General features: G+C 36.4%; 1 protein-coding gene and 1 non-coding gene across 2 annotated transcripts; both read right to left on the bottom strand.

Annotated features, from left to right (window-relative positions):
• Window positions 1-6,764: 6,764 nt before the first annotated feature.
• Window positions 6,765-6,868, bottom strand: LOC148553847 (small nucleolar RNA R71). The gene has a single exon (XR_015893747.1). It is a non-coding gene; the product is annotated as a small nucleolar RNA R71 (small nucleolar RNA).
• Window positions 6,869-13,103: 6,235 nt separating this feature from the next.
• Window positions 13,104-14,168, bottom strand: LOC107607513 (uncharacterized). Its single transcript, XM_016309462.1, has one exon. The coding sequence runs from the start codon at window positions 14,166-14,168 to the stop codon at window positions 13,104-13,106; it is 1,065 nt and encodes a 354-aa protein (XP_016164948.1).
• Window positions 14,169-15,057: the final 889 nt, after the last annotated feature.

Raw genomic sequence — 15,057 nt, 5'->3', positions numbered from 1 at the left:
CCAAATAATAGGACATTTGTTATTTATCAATCATGACACAAGTAAAATATAATAAATAAATTCATATACAATTAAACTATACTAATAATATATTAATCATCTAAGTATATGTATTAAAACCATAAGCAACTTTTGAAACAGGTTAAGATTCTATGTGAATGTAATTCAACCCATAACTCATAGAACTGTATAGAAAAACTCACCAAAAATAAACAGAAATAGAAAGTGAATATCTCAATCACATTACAATTTAACAATGAGGAGTATTTATTAAAGCTGGGTCAAAAGTCAAAACCAACTATCTTGTACGTAAATCAAATAGATATAGACTTATAAAAAAATAACAATCACAATAACTCATACTCTGAAATCAGTGATAGAGTGAAATACAACTATACAGTGCCTCATATAGTAAGGATATTGCTGAACTCATTGCTTCAACCTTTGGAGGTTCTAAAGCCTGATAAAAAAAGATATTTAAAAGAACTATCCCGATAACCTATTTGGAGAGCAATTTTTAAGTAAAAAAAATATAGTTGTTTACTTTGGACAAAATGGCTCAATATGACCAAGAGACAGTAACTTAATCTGCAAACGCCGTTCAACGAATGGCATCTGAAGCATCTCTAGAACCTTGATAAGAATAATATAACAGGAGCAGGTATTAGTGGAGAAGAATGGAACGGAAATACAAAATATAATGCTAAAGTACCATTTTGAACATTTTCATTACATACCTGATAAGGACGCATGAGTCTTTTAAACCTGTGACGAGTGTACAGGCAAAAACAAGTTCCAAGTTTTACACATCCAACTCTGTCCCGACACTGCCTTATATTTACTTGAGATATCCAATCTTCAACCATACTAGACAATTTCTATAGCAACCACAAAACAATAATAGTAAAACAGATTTAAACAAATTCCGATCCGATTGCATATAAGCACATTACCTGTGCAAATGCAATATTAATGACATGTGAACCAGTTCAGCAATATATACCACGAGAATTCAACAATAAAAAACAAAGGTATTTTCAGCCACTGATAAAAATTATTATTATTATTATTATTATTATTATTATTATTATTATTATTATTATTATCAAACAAATAATAATTTTTTCTTACATTTAAATCGGTACTAATTAATTTTTCTATTTTTTGACTAAAAATATTATTATCCTAACATCCTTATTTTTCTTACGTTTAAATCGGTACTAATTAATTTTCTATTTTTTACTAAAAATATTTTTCTCCTACCATCCTTCTTAAAATTAATAATGATATGCCCGGAAAAAAATGTTTTCACCAATGTTTTAAGTGGCATTTGATTTGCTGGGATAATATAATTACTAATTAGAGTTAACTACTAAAAACGGAGTTAAATCTTAAAATGGTTTTTGAGATTGACGCCGTGTACTAAAATCGTCCCTGAAATTACAATTACACTAATTACGTTCCTGAGATTGACAAAAATGCACCATGTTAGTCCTTGACCCATTTTCTATTAACGGCGTGATGATATGACTTGATGACGTGGCGTGTTAGTAACACGTGTCACTCCATGATTTGACCACGTGTAATGGTATAATGATGTGTTACGTTGACCAGTGACACGTGGCATGCTGACGTGGATAGTTGTGACACGTGTCACAATGCTATTTAGCCACATGTCTGTTTGTGCCACGTGTCACAACAGTATTCGTCCATGTGTCATCCATTATGTCATCATTGTAGATGCTTCAAATTAGTCCCTCACTTTGCGTTAAGTGACTCATTTTAGTCCTTGAAATTGAATGTCGTGTGGTGCACGAATTCCCACACTTCGTACAGCTGAACCAGCAAGTGCACTGGGTCGTCCAAGTAATACCTGAGTGAGTCAGGGTCGATCCTACGATGATTGTGATTTGAAGCAAGTTATGGTTATCTTGTAGATCTTAGTCAGGCGAATAGAGAAGTTGGTTGATTGTTTAAAACGCATAAAAGTAAAATAAATAAAACGTTACTCAGTAATTATGAATTCGAATAATGATATAGAGATGGTTAAGGTTTGGAGATGCTTTGTTCTTCTGGATTACTCTGGTCTTACTGTCTACTTCAACTGTGAATGATTTCTTCTATGGCAGGCTGTATGTGATCAACGCCTTTCTTACAAGGTCGCTAATGCTCCTCCAGATCTGAACCCCAAGGTTAGTGCGGATCCATTCTGATTGAGGGTGAAGCTCCTGTAGTTCATTCTCCTTAGTGATCCTATTCAAAATGCCACAGACAAGGTTGAATCTTCTGGATCAGAGAATGCTGTGCCTTTGGGTCTAGCCTCTACCACAAAGACTCTAATCTCCCCATACCTCGGTTGAACTGGTATCTCGAGAAGTCCCCAATGAAGTTATGGACTAGCTGTCTAGGAGATGTATAATCAAACTAGTGATTCGTCATTGTCTGATGAAAGACTCACTCTGAACCACTATAGAATGAGATAACCTTGTGCCGGTTCAACGCATTCATAATGATGAAGAACGGATATACATCTTAGAATAGAGAATCAAACACGTATTGAGATAGAATAGTAGTACTTTATTAATCGATAAAACTCAATAGAGCTCCTCCCCTTAACCTAGGAAGTTTAGAAACTCATACTGATAGAAAATACAATCATAAACATGTAAAGTGTCAAAAGGTCCTCTAAGATGTAAAAGTTCTCAAATAAATACTAGACTGATGACTAAAGATTACATAAGAAGGGTAAAACAGTCTTTTAGTGCTAAAATCCACTTTTGGGGCCAACTTGGTGAGTGTTTGGAATGAGCCTGATTGAGATCCACGTGCTAGGAGGCCTCTAGGGTATTGAACGCTGGCTAGGGGGTCCTTCTTGGGCGTTGGACGCTGGTCTCTTCTCATTTGGGCGCTGGACGCCAGAATAGGGCAGGAGGATGGCGTTGAACGCTAGTTTTGGGCCTTCAATTCTAAAGCAAAGTTTGGACTATTATATATTGCTGGAAAGTTCTAGATGTTAGCTTTCCATAGTCATTAAGAACGCTCTATTTGGACTTCTGTATCTCCAGCAAAGCTCTTTCGAGTGCAAGGAGATTAGATTTGGATAGCATCTGCAGTGCTTTCTCTGTCTCTAAATCAGACTTTTGCTCCAGCTCCTCAGTTTCAGCCATAAAATACCTGAAATTGCATAAAAATACACAAACTCAAAGTAGAATCCAAAAATGAAGAGAAAGTAGTTAGGAAGTTTTGAAAAAGAAGAGAGGAAAGAGAATAGGATAAAACAAGTAACTAACTAACCAACAAGATTTGAAAATAAAATAAAAGATTTGATTTTAAAAATTTGAAATTAAAAAGAGAAAGTCAAAGGAAGATCTTGAAATTTAAAATTTGAAAGAAAAAGTCAAACAAGGAAAGATAAGATTAGAAAGATTTTGAAAAGATTTTGGATTTAAATTTTGAAATTTGGATTTTAAAAATTTTGAATTTTAAAATTTAAAATTAGAAATCTTGAAGTTTGAAAATTGAACTTGAATTATGATAAGATAAGAATTTGAAATTTGAATTTAAACAAGATAAGATAACAAAAATTTGATTTCAAAGAAAGATAAAAAGATAAGATAAAGATCTAAAAAGATAACAAGATAAACACTAAAAGATAACTATCAAGACACTAAACTTAAATTTTGAAATTAAATCAAAATAAGATAACAAGAAATTTTAAATTTTGAATTTTTGAAATTTGAATTTAAAGCAAAATAAGATAAGATTTTTTTTTTAAATTCAAAGAAAGATAAAAAAAAAAGATAAGATAAAAATTTGAAAATATTAATAAGATTGATGCCAGGGCATCTTGGCTAGTTTTACTGGCCATTTTTTCTATGTTTTAGGTTAGTTTCATGCATTTTCTTGGGAAATAAGCAAGTAATTGGTTGAATATGCATCCATACCTTGATTCAAGTAAACATTGTGAATTCTAAACAATTTCATGAGAATAATGCAAGAGTTGAATGATATAATGCATGATGCATCATCTCATGATTAAGAGCAGGACTTTGATGCACTTTGTTTGTTTGTTTTCAGGTAACAAGAAGAAGTGAAGAGTCACGTTAGTGCCATTAACGTGGAGAAGGGGAAACCTTGCAATGTCAGTGGTATAGTTAACACCACTAACGTCTTCGAAGGTCATTCAAGCCCACGTTAGTGCCACTAACGTGGGCACTAACGTGGGCACTAACGTGGAAGAAAGACGAAGCCCCAACGTTAGTGGGATAGTTAACACCACTAACGTTAGGAGTGCCACCATAAGCCCACGTTAGTGCCACTAACGTGGGCACTAACGTGGAAGAAAGGGGGCTTTGCAACGTTAGTAGCATAGTTAACACCACTAACATTGGGGATGACTAAGAAGCCCACGTTAGTGGCCACATTAGTGCCACTAACGTGGGCACTAATGTGGAAGAGGAGGAAGTTTGCAATGTTAGTGGTGTAGTTAACACCACTAACGTCTTCGAGCCAAGGTATGCCCACATTAATGGCCATGTTAACTCCACTAACGTGGGCCATTAACGTGGAGGAAGAGATGAATTTGACGTTAATGGTGTAGTTAACACCATTAACGTATTCAAGGTTAGGAAAGGCTACGTTAGTGGCCACGTTGGTGCCACTAACGGTGGGGTTAACGTGACTTCAAAAGGGCTTTAGAATGTTAGTGACCAAGTTAGTGTCACTAACGTCTTCGAACCAGGATTTACACTTGACGTTAACCACACTAACGGCCTAACTAACGTGAAAGTACCTGACTCAAACTCTTCCTGCAAGCTGAGCTAAACACACTAAAATTGTAACTGCTTCAACTATGCTTAAAGGCCCACATCCAGAGACTTGCAGAGCTAACTGAAGATCAGAAGAGTAGTATATATAAGGGTAGTTTTGAACTAGAAAAAAGGGAGAGAACTTGGTAGATCCAGGATTGTAAACACTTTGTATTTTTACTTTCTCAGTAATTCAATTTACTTTTCAATGCACTCTCCATTTTCAATTTCCATTCCCAGAGCTATGAACAACTAAACCCATTTTCATTGGGTTAGGGAGCTCTGTTGTAATTCAATGGATCAATAATAGTTTTCATTCTTCTTCTTCTCCCTTTTCTCTTGATTTACTTGAATGCTTTCGATCTTCATCCAATTGAGCAATTGTCTCGAAAGAGAAATTGCTCATACATGGATTTCCTTTGAACCTTGGAAGAGGAATGAGGAAATCATGCTGGAAATACTTTCTCATGTTGGTCTGGATTGGGGGTTGGATGGATACGGTGACATATAATCCTACCAATGCTTTAATCTAGAAAAACATGTGGTATAATTAGTGATTATACTTCATCTCTTCCCATGAGCAATTAGATCAAGGAATTGGGCAATTGTTCAAGCTTAGATAGATTGGATTGCCAAGGAATTGGGATTTAATCACCTAAGATTGCCAAGAGATCAATGAATGCATTGATTGAGGAAGAGATGAGAATGAATTTGATCCGGAGAATGCAACATCTCCTAAGCCCAATGAGCTCCCCTATTTCTGATCTTACTCATTCTCTTTAATTCTGTTATTTACATTTATGCTCATCATCCCTATTCCCATTTAAATTCCTGCAAGTTTACTTTCATGCAATTTATATTTTGCAATTTACTTTCCATCATTTACATTTCTTGTTATTTACTTTCCCGCCATTTTGCTTTCTGCATTTCTCAACACAAATTTGTTTAGTTCAACTGAAAAACTCCTCTAATTAAAATTGCTCAACCAATCAATCCCTGTGGGATTCGACTTCACTCTATTGTGAGTTTTCACTTGACGACAATTCGGTATACTTGCCGAGAAAAATTTGTTGAGAGACAGATTTCCGTGCATCAAGTTTATGGCGCCGTTGCCGGAGTTTGATTTTGCATTGGCAATGATTAAATTGGAGGATAACTAGATTGAACATTTTCTTTTCTTTGTTGATTTGTTCATTTCAGCTTAGTTACTTTCAGTTTCAACACTTTGATTTGTTTTTCCATTGCTTATTTACATTTCAGGAAATTAACCCACTAACTATTTGATCAATTGCACCACTCATCTTAACCACAATTCTTAACAAGAGTGATTCCGTCACTTTTCTCTTTCTAGTGTGTTTTGTTGATTGTATGACAGGTAGAAGAAGAGAAGTTTCAACCTCTTTTGAATCTGAATCTGAGAGGACATTCCCTAGATTAAGGAGGAAAGCAAGAAGAAAAAGGGTTATTGGTGCAGAGGAAGAAGAGGAGGAGCTGGATATAAATATGGAGGATAATATGGAGAACCATCATGAGGAAGAGGTGCATAATCATGTTAGAGAGGGTGCAGCCAATCATGTTGGACAAGAGAGAAGAGTTTTAGGCTCTTACATCAACCCAAACCCAAGAAACTGTGGAAGTAGCATCCTTAAACCAACCATTCATGCTAATAACTTTGAGTTAAAACCTGAACTCATCACCCTTGTTCAAAATAACTGCTCATTTGGAGGAACTACCCAGGAAGACCCCAACCAACATCTAACTACATTTATGAGAATATGTGATACAGTGAAGTCCAATGGTGTCCATTCTGAGACCTATAAACTGCTTTTATTTCCCTTTTTTCTCAGGGATAAAGTAGCAAAGTGGCTAGAATCCTTTCCTAAGAAAAGCTTGACAACTTAGGAAGAGGTGGTAAACAAATTCCTGGCAAGATTCTACCCTCCCCAAAGAGTTAACAGGTTGAGGGCTGAGGTACAAACGTTCAGACAACAAGATGGTGAAACTCTCTATGAAGCATGGGAGAGATACAAGGAGTTGACAAGAAAATGCCCCCCGGACATGTTCAATGAATGGGTACAGTTGCACATTTTCTATGAAGATCACTCTTCAGGAGGCTCTCTTAATAAGAAGAAGACAATTGATAAGGCCATAGACATCATAGAAACTGTGGCCAACAATGAATACTTCTATGCCTCTGATAGAAACTCAAATAGAGGGGTGATGGAGCTGCATCACATGGATGCATTGCTAGCTCAAAACAAGTTGAACACCAAGCAATTGGCTGACCTCACCAAGCAGATAGAGAAGAACCAAGTTGCAGCAGTCCATACTCAACCACAAGCTCAAGAAGGGGTGAATGCAGAGGAAGAAGGTGATTGGGAGCAAGCCAATTATATTGGAAACTCATCAAGAAAACCCTATGATCCACACTCCAAAACCTACAATCCTGGTTGGAAGAACCACCCAAACTTTGGGTGGGGAAACCAGCAAAACCAAACTCAAGATCATAGGCCCTAAAACTCCAACCATTACCACAATTCCACCTATCAACAAACTAACCAAAGACCATACCAAACCCCACACAACAACTCTTTCCAGCCTCCATATCAAGCCCAAAATAGCCATTCTCAGCCTCTCAATTCCAACCTACCACCACCATCTGAGGATAGACTATCCCGGATTGAGGCCATGCTTGGAGAACTTTGCAAGGATTCTAAAGACATGCAAGCTTTCAAGGAAGAGGTGAGATCCAATATGCAAAACCAGGATGCTGCCATCAAGAAACTTGAAGTACAGATTGGATACCTATCCAAGCAAGTTTCCAACCACAATCCATGTAATACCACCAGGGCCAACCCAAAGGAGGAATGCAAGGCCATCACAGTCAGAAGTGGGAAGGAACTGAAGGAAACCTCAAGGGAAATGCAAGAGAAGAAAGTGGATGAAAGCTCAAAAGATAAAGAGGAAGCACAAGTACCTACTCCTAACCCACCTCAAGAAAAAGAAGTCTTGAGGCCATATGTTCCAAAAGCTCCTTATCCTCAACGATTAAAGAAGAATGAAAAGGACAATCAATTCTCTAGATTCTTGGAGGTTTTTAAGAGACTGCAGATCAATATTTCCTTTGCTGAAGTACTAGAGCAAATGCCACTCTATGCTAAGTTTTTGAAGAAATTAATGACCAAGAAGAGAAGCTGGAGAAATGATGAAACTGTGGTGTTAACCGAAGAATGTAGTGCCATCATTCAACACAAGTTACCTCAGAAATTGAAGGACCTTGGGAGCTTCCAAATCCCTTGTATCATAGGAGAAATCATAGTGGAAAAAGCCTTATGTGATTTGGGAGTGATGGAGGAAAAATCGTCGGTAAAGAATTTCACAAAAGTAGTCGTGTTGCAAGTATAGATCTAAACTGACAATTAAACCTCAATCAGATTTAATTTGTTTGTCACTTAAGCAAATCCAATAAAAATAAACCGAAGTATTAAACCTTGGGTCGTCTCTCAAGGAATTGCAGCGAGGTGTATCTATTATTGGTTATGGAAAAGTATCTTTTTTTTGGGTTTTTAAATGTTGAACAAGGAATTTAAATGACAAGGAAATAAAATAATAATTAAGAAAAGTCTTAACAAGGATTGATAATTAGAAGTCCTATCCCCATTATCATAGTCAATTGTGATGGTAACTGTAAATTGCACTCACTTAGTTGACCTCTAACTATTGAAGGTAAGTCAAGTGAGAAAAGCATGGATCATTAGGAACCATGATCAAAGTGTGAACCCGAATCCAAAGAATTGGCTTACAATGGTTCGGGAGAATTACTTAGATTTCAGTCCGGAAAATGTAAGGTTGGTGTTCAACTTGCCAATGATGCAAGAAAACGGACGCCCCTACACTAGAAGGGTCAACTTTAATCAAAGGTTAGACCAAGTCCTCATGGACATATGTGTGGAAGGAGCTCAATGGAAAGTTGACTCAAGAGGCAAGCCGGTTCAATTGAGAAGATTGGACCTTAAGCCTGTAGCTAGAGGATGGTTGGAGTTTATTCAACGCTCAATCATTCCTACTAGCAACCGGTCTGAAGTTACTATAGACCGGGCCATCATGATCCATAGTATCATGATTGGGGAGGAAGTGGAAGTTCATGAGATTATACCTCAAGAACTCTATAAGGTGGCTGACAAGTCTTCCACTTTGGCAAGGTTAGCCTTTCCTCACCTCATTTGTCACCTCTGCAATTCGGCTGGAATTGACATAGAGGGAGACATCCTCATTGAAGAGGATAAGCCCATCACTAAGAAAAGGATGGAGCAAACAAGAGATCATGGACCTCAACAAGAGCATGAGAAAATTTCTCACCGTGAAATCCCTGAGATACCTCAGGGGATGCACTTTTCCCCACAAAACTATTGGGAGCAAATCAACACCTCCCTAGGAGAATTAAGTTCCAACATGGGACAACTAAGGGTGGAGCACCAAGATCACTCCATCATCCTCCATGAGATTAGAGAAGATCAAAGAGCTATGAGGAAGGAGTAACAAAGACAAGGAAGAGACATAGAGGAGCTCAAGAGCACCATTGGTTCTCCAAGAAGAGGAAGACGCCACCCTCACTAAGGTGGACCCGTTCCTTAATCTCCTTGTTCTTATTTCTCTGTTTTTCGTTTACTATGCTTTATGTTTATTTATGTTTGTGTCTTATTACATGATCACTAGTGTCTAAGTGTCTATGTCTTAAAGCTATGAATGTCCTATGAATCCATCACCTCTCTTAAATGAAAAATGCTTTAATTACAAAAGAACAAGAAGTACATGGTTTCGAATTCATCCTTGAAATTTGTTTAATTACTTTGATGTGGTGACAATACTTTCTGTTCTCAGAATGAATGCTTGAATAGTGCATATGTCTTTTGAAATTGTTGTTTATGAATGTTAAATATGTTGGCTCTTGAAAGAATGATGAAAAGGAGAAATATTATTTGATAATCTGAAAAATCATAAAAATAATTCTTGAAGCAAGAAAAAGCAGTGAATACAAAAGCTTGCGAAAAAAAAAAAGAAAAATGGCGGAAAAAAAAAAGAGAAAAAGAAAAAGCAAGCAGAAAAAGCCAAAAGCTCTTTAAATCAAAAGGCAAGAGCAAAAAGCCAATAACCCTTAAAACCAAAAGACAAGGGTAAAAAGGATCCAAGGCTTTGAGCATCAATGGATAGAAGGGCCTAAAGGAATAAAATCCTAGCCTAAGCGGCTAACCAAGCTATCCCTAACCATGTGCTTGTGGCGTGAAGGTGTCAAGTGAAAACTTGAGACTGAGCGAGTGTTTGTCAGGCATGTTCGTCTTAATGTGATGAACAGAGCTAATTGGTTAGATCATCCTATTCACCACGATGAAGTACAAATATACATCTTAGAATTAATCAAACACGGATCGAAGAGAACCAGTAGTACTTTTATTAATTCATAGGACTCAGCAGGGCTCTTCCCATCAACCTAGGAGGTTTAGAAACTCATACTGAAGTAAAAATATAATGTAAAACGAAAATAGGGCTGAATAGGTTCCAACACTCTTTAATTACATAAATTAAATCCCTTAAATACTAAACAAATAACTAGTAAGGGTAAAACAGTCTATTTAGTGCTAAAATCCATTTTTGGAGCCCACTTGATGAGTGTTTGGGCTGAGCTTTGATGATATCCACATGCTATGAGGCTCCTTGGGCGTGGAACGCCAGCTAGGGGGTCCTCTCTGGGCGTTTGTACATTGGTCTCTGCTCTTTGGGCGCTGGACGCCTGGAAGGGGGCAGGTAGCTGGCGTTGGATGCCAGTTTTGGGTCTTCTAATCCGAAGCAAAGTATGGACTATTATATATTGCTAGAAAGATATAGAAGTCAGCTTTCCATAGACATTGAGAGCACTCCATTTATTCTTTTGCAGCTCCAGAAAAGCTTTTCCAAATGCAGGCAGGTCAAATCCGGACAGCATCTGCAGTGCTTTCTCTGTCTCTAAATCAGACTTCTGCTCCAGCTCCTCAATTTTAGCCAGAAAATACCTGAAATTGTCCAAAAACACAAAAACTCATAGTAGAATCTGAAAATGTGAATTTAACACAAAAACCTATAAAAACTTAATAAAAACTAAATAAAACTACTAAAAACTATATAAAAGTGATGCCAAAAAGCGTATAAAATATCCGCTCATCACCTCTCTCAAGCAATGGTGAGCAGCAGCCTCCTCATAAGTGCAAGGATCAGGATTTGAAGAGACGACCAAACAAAAAGACTTGTAATTAAAATTCAGCTTATCATATGAAAGATAGTTAGAAATTGGATATCTTTGGGTAGAAGGAGGTGCTAAACCTGTTGTGGCCAGCATACAATGATAGTCCTTTAAGTAGGAGGGTGGCTTGCGGTTTTTAATAGGTCTTGTTGATGCAATAGAAATGATGTCAGTAAAAATATTTGTGGCTAAATTCTGCTGAGATGCAGGGTGATATTGTGTTGTATTTAAATTCTCATGTGTTGTGTCTAATGAATGAGATCCAATATGATTTAATGAATGAGATGTATTATTTTCTAATGAATATGCTAAATTATTTTCTAATGAAATAGGAATGTCAGGGGAATTTGCAATTGAAGAATGCGGTGATGCAAGTGAGTGATAAGTGCAGTAAGTAAATCGATCCAAATCTTGAAATTGAAGATTATTAGTCTTGCAACCAGAACCAATGACTGAAGTGCAATTGGAATCATGCAATTTTGAAGAATGAGGCAAGTAGGGAAAATAATTTTCATAGAAGACAACATATCTTGAAGTAAAGATCTCCCTAGTGTTAAGATCAAGTGTAACCTTTTGTACCATCTTTAAAACCAAAAAATACACACTTCTTAGCTCTAGGATCCAATTTAGTTGTGACATGAGTGAGAGTAGTAGCATAAGCTAAGCATCCAAATGATTTCAAATTTTGTAAATTCGGCAAAGTTTGAAATAGAATCTGATAAGGACTGCAATGGTCTAATAAAATGCTTGGAACTCGGTTTATCAAATGAATTTCATGAGCTATGGCAAATTGTCAAAAAATTTTGGGTATATGAGACTGAAATAGCAATGCCCTTGCAACGCCAAGTATGTTTTGTTGTGGAGTTTTTACACAATAGGTGTGATAGACTATCCCACTCTTAGTGAAAAAATCTCTCAACAAAAACTCAGGTCCATTATTAGTTCTAATGCATTTTATTTGTGCATTAAACTGAACGTTAGCATATTGCACAAAATTTTGTAAAAGCATGGATGCTTCTGACTTTGTTTTCATGAAATAACCCCATGTGTATCTATTTTTGTCGTCTACCACTATTAAAAAATATTTGTGTCCAGAACTAGAAAGTGTGGATAGTGGTCCCCAAATGTCCATGTGTACAAGATCAAAATAATTCTCAAATTTACTAATACTATGAAAAAATGGTAATCTCTTTAGTTTAGCTAAATGACATGGGTCACAAGGTGTGACTTTGTTGTCTTTACATTTGATATAAGGAAAATCTTTCTGCAACATTGTAATTTTATTAAATGAAATATGTCCTAACCTTACATGCCATAGAAGTTCATTAGAAATAGAAACTACATCTAAATGCTTATTGTTCTGACCTAAACAAATTATTGGAAGAATGAAATGTTAATGCTGCAGATTTTGATGAATCACTATGTATTGTAGGATTGTTCATTGTATATAGTCAATCAGCACATTTAGCTACTCCAATCGTCCTCAATATAGCTTGATCCTGAATTTCACATGTTTCATCATCAATAAGCATTTTGCATTTTAAAAGTGTTGTAAGTTTCGACGCCGAAATCAATTTGAAATCAAAAGATGGAATGAAAAGAATATTTGTTAAAAATAGGTTCTTAGAGAACATGATGGTGCCTACAATGCTACTAGTTGTAAAGCTACCATCAGGTAAGTTAACAACTAAGGGCCTAACCCTTTGATAAGTTTTGAAATCAGTCAGATCAAACGAAACATGATCTGTGGCTCCAGTGTCTATGACCTAAAGAGCAGATTTTGGTCTAATCAGTGATAAATTTCTTGCACTAAATTGCAATAAATGAATTTTAGCTTGACCTGAAATAGGATTGGATGATTTCTAACCCTGGGTTGCACCATGAGAGTGTTGCTGAGCACATTGTTTTTTGAGAAGTGACATCAAGGCTTGCCTTTGGTTCACTGTTAACGCTACACTTGCAGTTTCACTCACTTCTTCTTGGTTCATAGCCAATTCATTACTATTGACTTCATCAATTTTTTACTCAGCAGTCATCATTTGATTGATATTGCCTTGTTGCCGCTGTCTTAAGTGTGGAGGAAATCCATGCTTTTTGTAGCATGTGTCCACAATATGTCCCATTTTCTCGCAGAAAGTGTACTGCATATTGGTGCCCCTACCCCTGCCTCTTCCATTTGTCTGACCACCTCTGTTTTCTTCTCTTCCTTGGCCTCTATTTCCTGAGCCATCTAAGTAGTTTATTCTTGCATTATTCAGTAAGATTTTGGAGTCAATCAAATCCAGATTGCCAAACTGCCTGTCTTGTTGAGCGAGCAAAGAAAATGTGGTGTTTATGTCAGGAATAGGGTTCATAAGCATGATTTTGGATTTTACATTCAAATATTGTTCGCCTCTTAGAAACCTCACTGTGTAACTCTCTTCTCTGTATGCTCTCATTTTAGCCAAGCCACACTTACAGTCCTTAGCACACACTACACAATTAGGAATTGGTCTGAATTCATTTAATTGCTCCCAAATTGCCTTCAACTTTGTAAAGTATGTTGTAATTGTCAATTCGCCTTGTCTCATTTGGTACATCTCTTCCTCTAACTCAGCCACTCGAAACTTATCCCCCTGATAATATCTATGTTCCAAATCTTTCCACAGATCAGAGGCAACTTTATTATTCCAAATCATACTTTTGGAAATTTCAGAACTCAAAGACAAATTAATCCACGAGACAATAAATGTATTGTATCTCTCCCATGCCTCAAATAATGCATCTGTTGGATCTGGCTTCTTTATTGAACCATCTATGAACTTCAATTTATTCTTTGATTTTAATGCTAACAACACTGATCTACTCCAGCTATGGTAATTATTTGCATTTAGAGTAATTGATATCAGAGGCAAACCAGGACTCTCACCAGGATGTATGAAGTAGGGACTTGAGGGATCTAAAATCGAACTTGAACCAACTTTGGAGATTTGAGCTTGTAATATGGACAATTGATTAAGCAAGCTTGCAATTTGATGCACATCCATGGATCCCAGTTGCGCTCCACTAGAAGATTGATTGAAATCCTCTGGACTTCCTTCAACCATCGAGAAATCGCTACTGTTGAATATCTCACTTGATTAGGAGAATTTCGAAGTAATTCCTCAACTAATTCAGCTTAATGACTTTGTTTCATCACAAATTCAAATCTTCCTCTCATGAAAAGGCTACGTGCCCTTTTGTTGACCATGCAAGAAAGATTGAATATTCTAAAGTTAATCCTCCCACTATTGTATAAAACTACTCCTCTCGCTTGCACTACACCTAAAAGACAAATTCAAGGTGATTATGTTTTGTCTAAAGGATCCCATACATTTGTCTACAACATCACCTCTTCATAATATTCTTTTTAGTTTTACAGTTCAAATAAGCAGCCTTGATAGTTTCTATGCCTTCATTAATAACAAAATCTAAAGAACTTAATGCATTGCAATGCAAGTAGAAAAAGAAAATCATCACAAAACCAAAAAAACCAACCAACACTTCAACCTAGCCACAAAACAGCCAACTAGCAATAACTCATTGAAATCAACAAGCAACTCACAGCATTCTCATAAATAAATAAGCAACCATAAAACCTAATTTGACTAAGGTATCTATTTCACTCTACACTATATTTTATGCACAAAATTTAAGATTGATGACCAACGAACACATATAGATTATTAAGTTGTGCACATTTAGACATATGGATACATCTAATCTAACCATGTTACATGTTAATCAAATTTACAGCTTTCTTTTGGTTGTGGTATTCTATGTGGAAGGCTATGGCCAAAGGTAGTGCAAACTATCATGATTCTCACAAACAAAATATCATCACCCACATATAAGAACGAGAAACTTTTAATTGAAACATGATTTACTATACAATTCTTTTGAAATCAAAATAATATTTGTACATTTGCAGACTTCTCCGAAGGCATACTTTGGCAA

Source organism: Arachis ipaensis, chromosome B7, assembly GCF_059453495.1.
Source record: "Arachis ipaensis isolate K30076 ecotype BB chromosome B7, ASM5945349v1, whole genome shotgun sequence".
NCBI lineage: Eukaryota > Viridiplantae > Streptophyta > Magnoliopsida > Fabales > Fabaceae > Arachis > Arachis ipaensis.
This window is presented reverse-complemented; position numbering and strand designations above follow the sequence as displayed.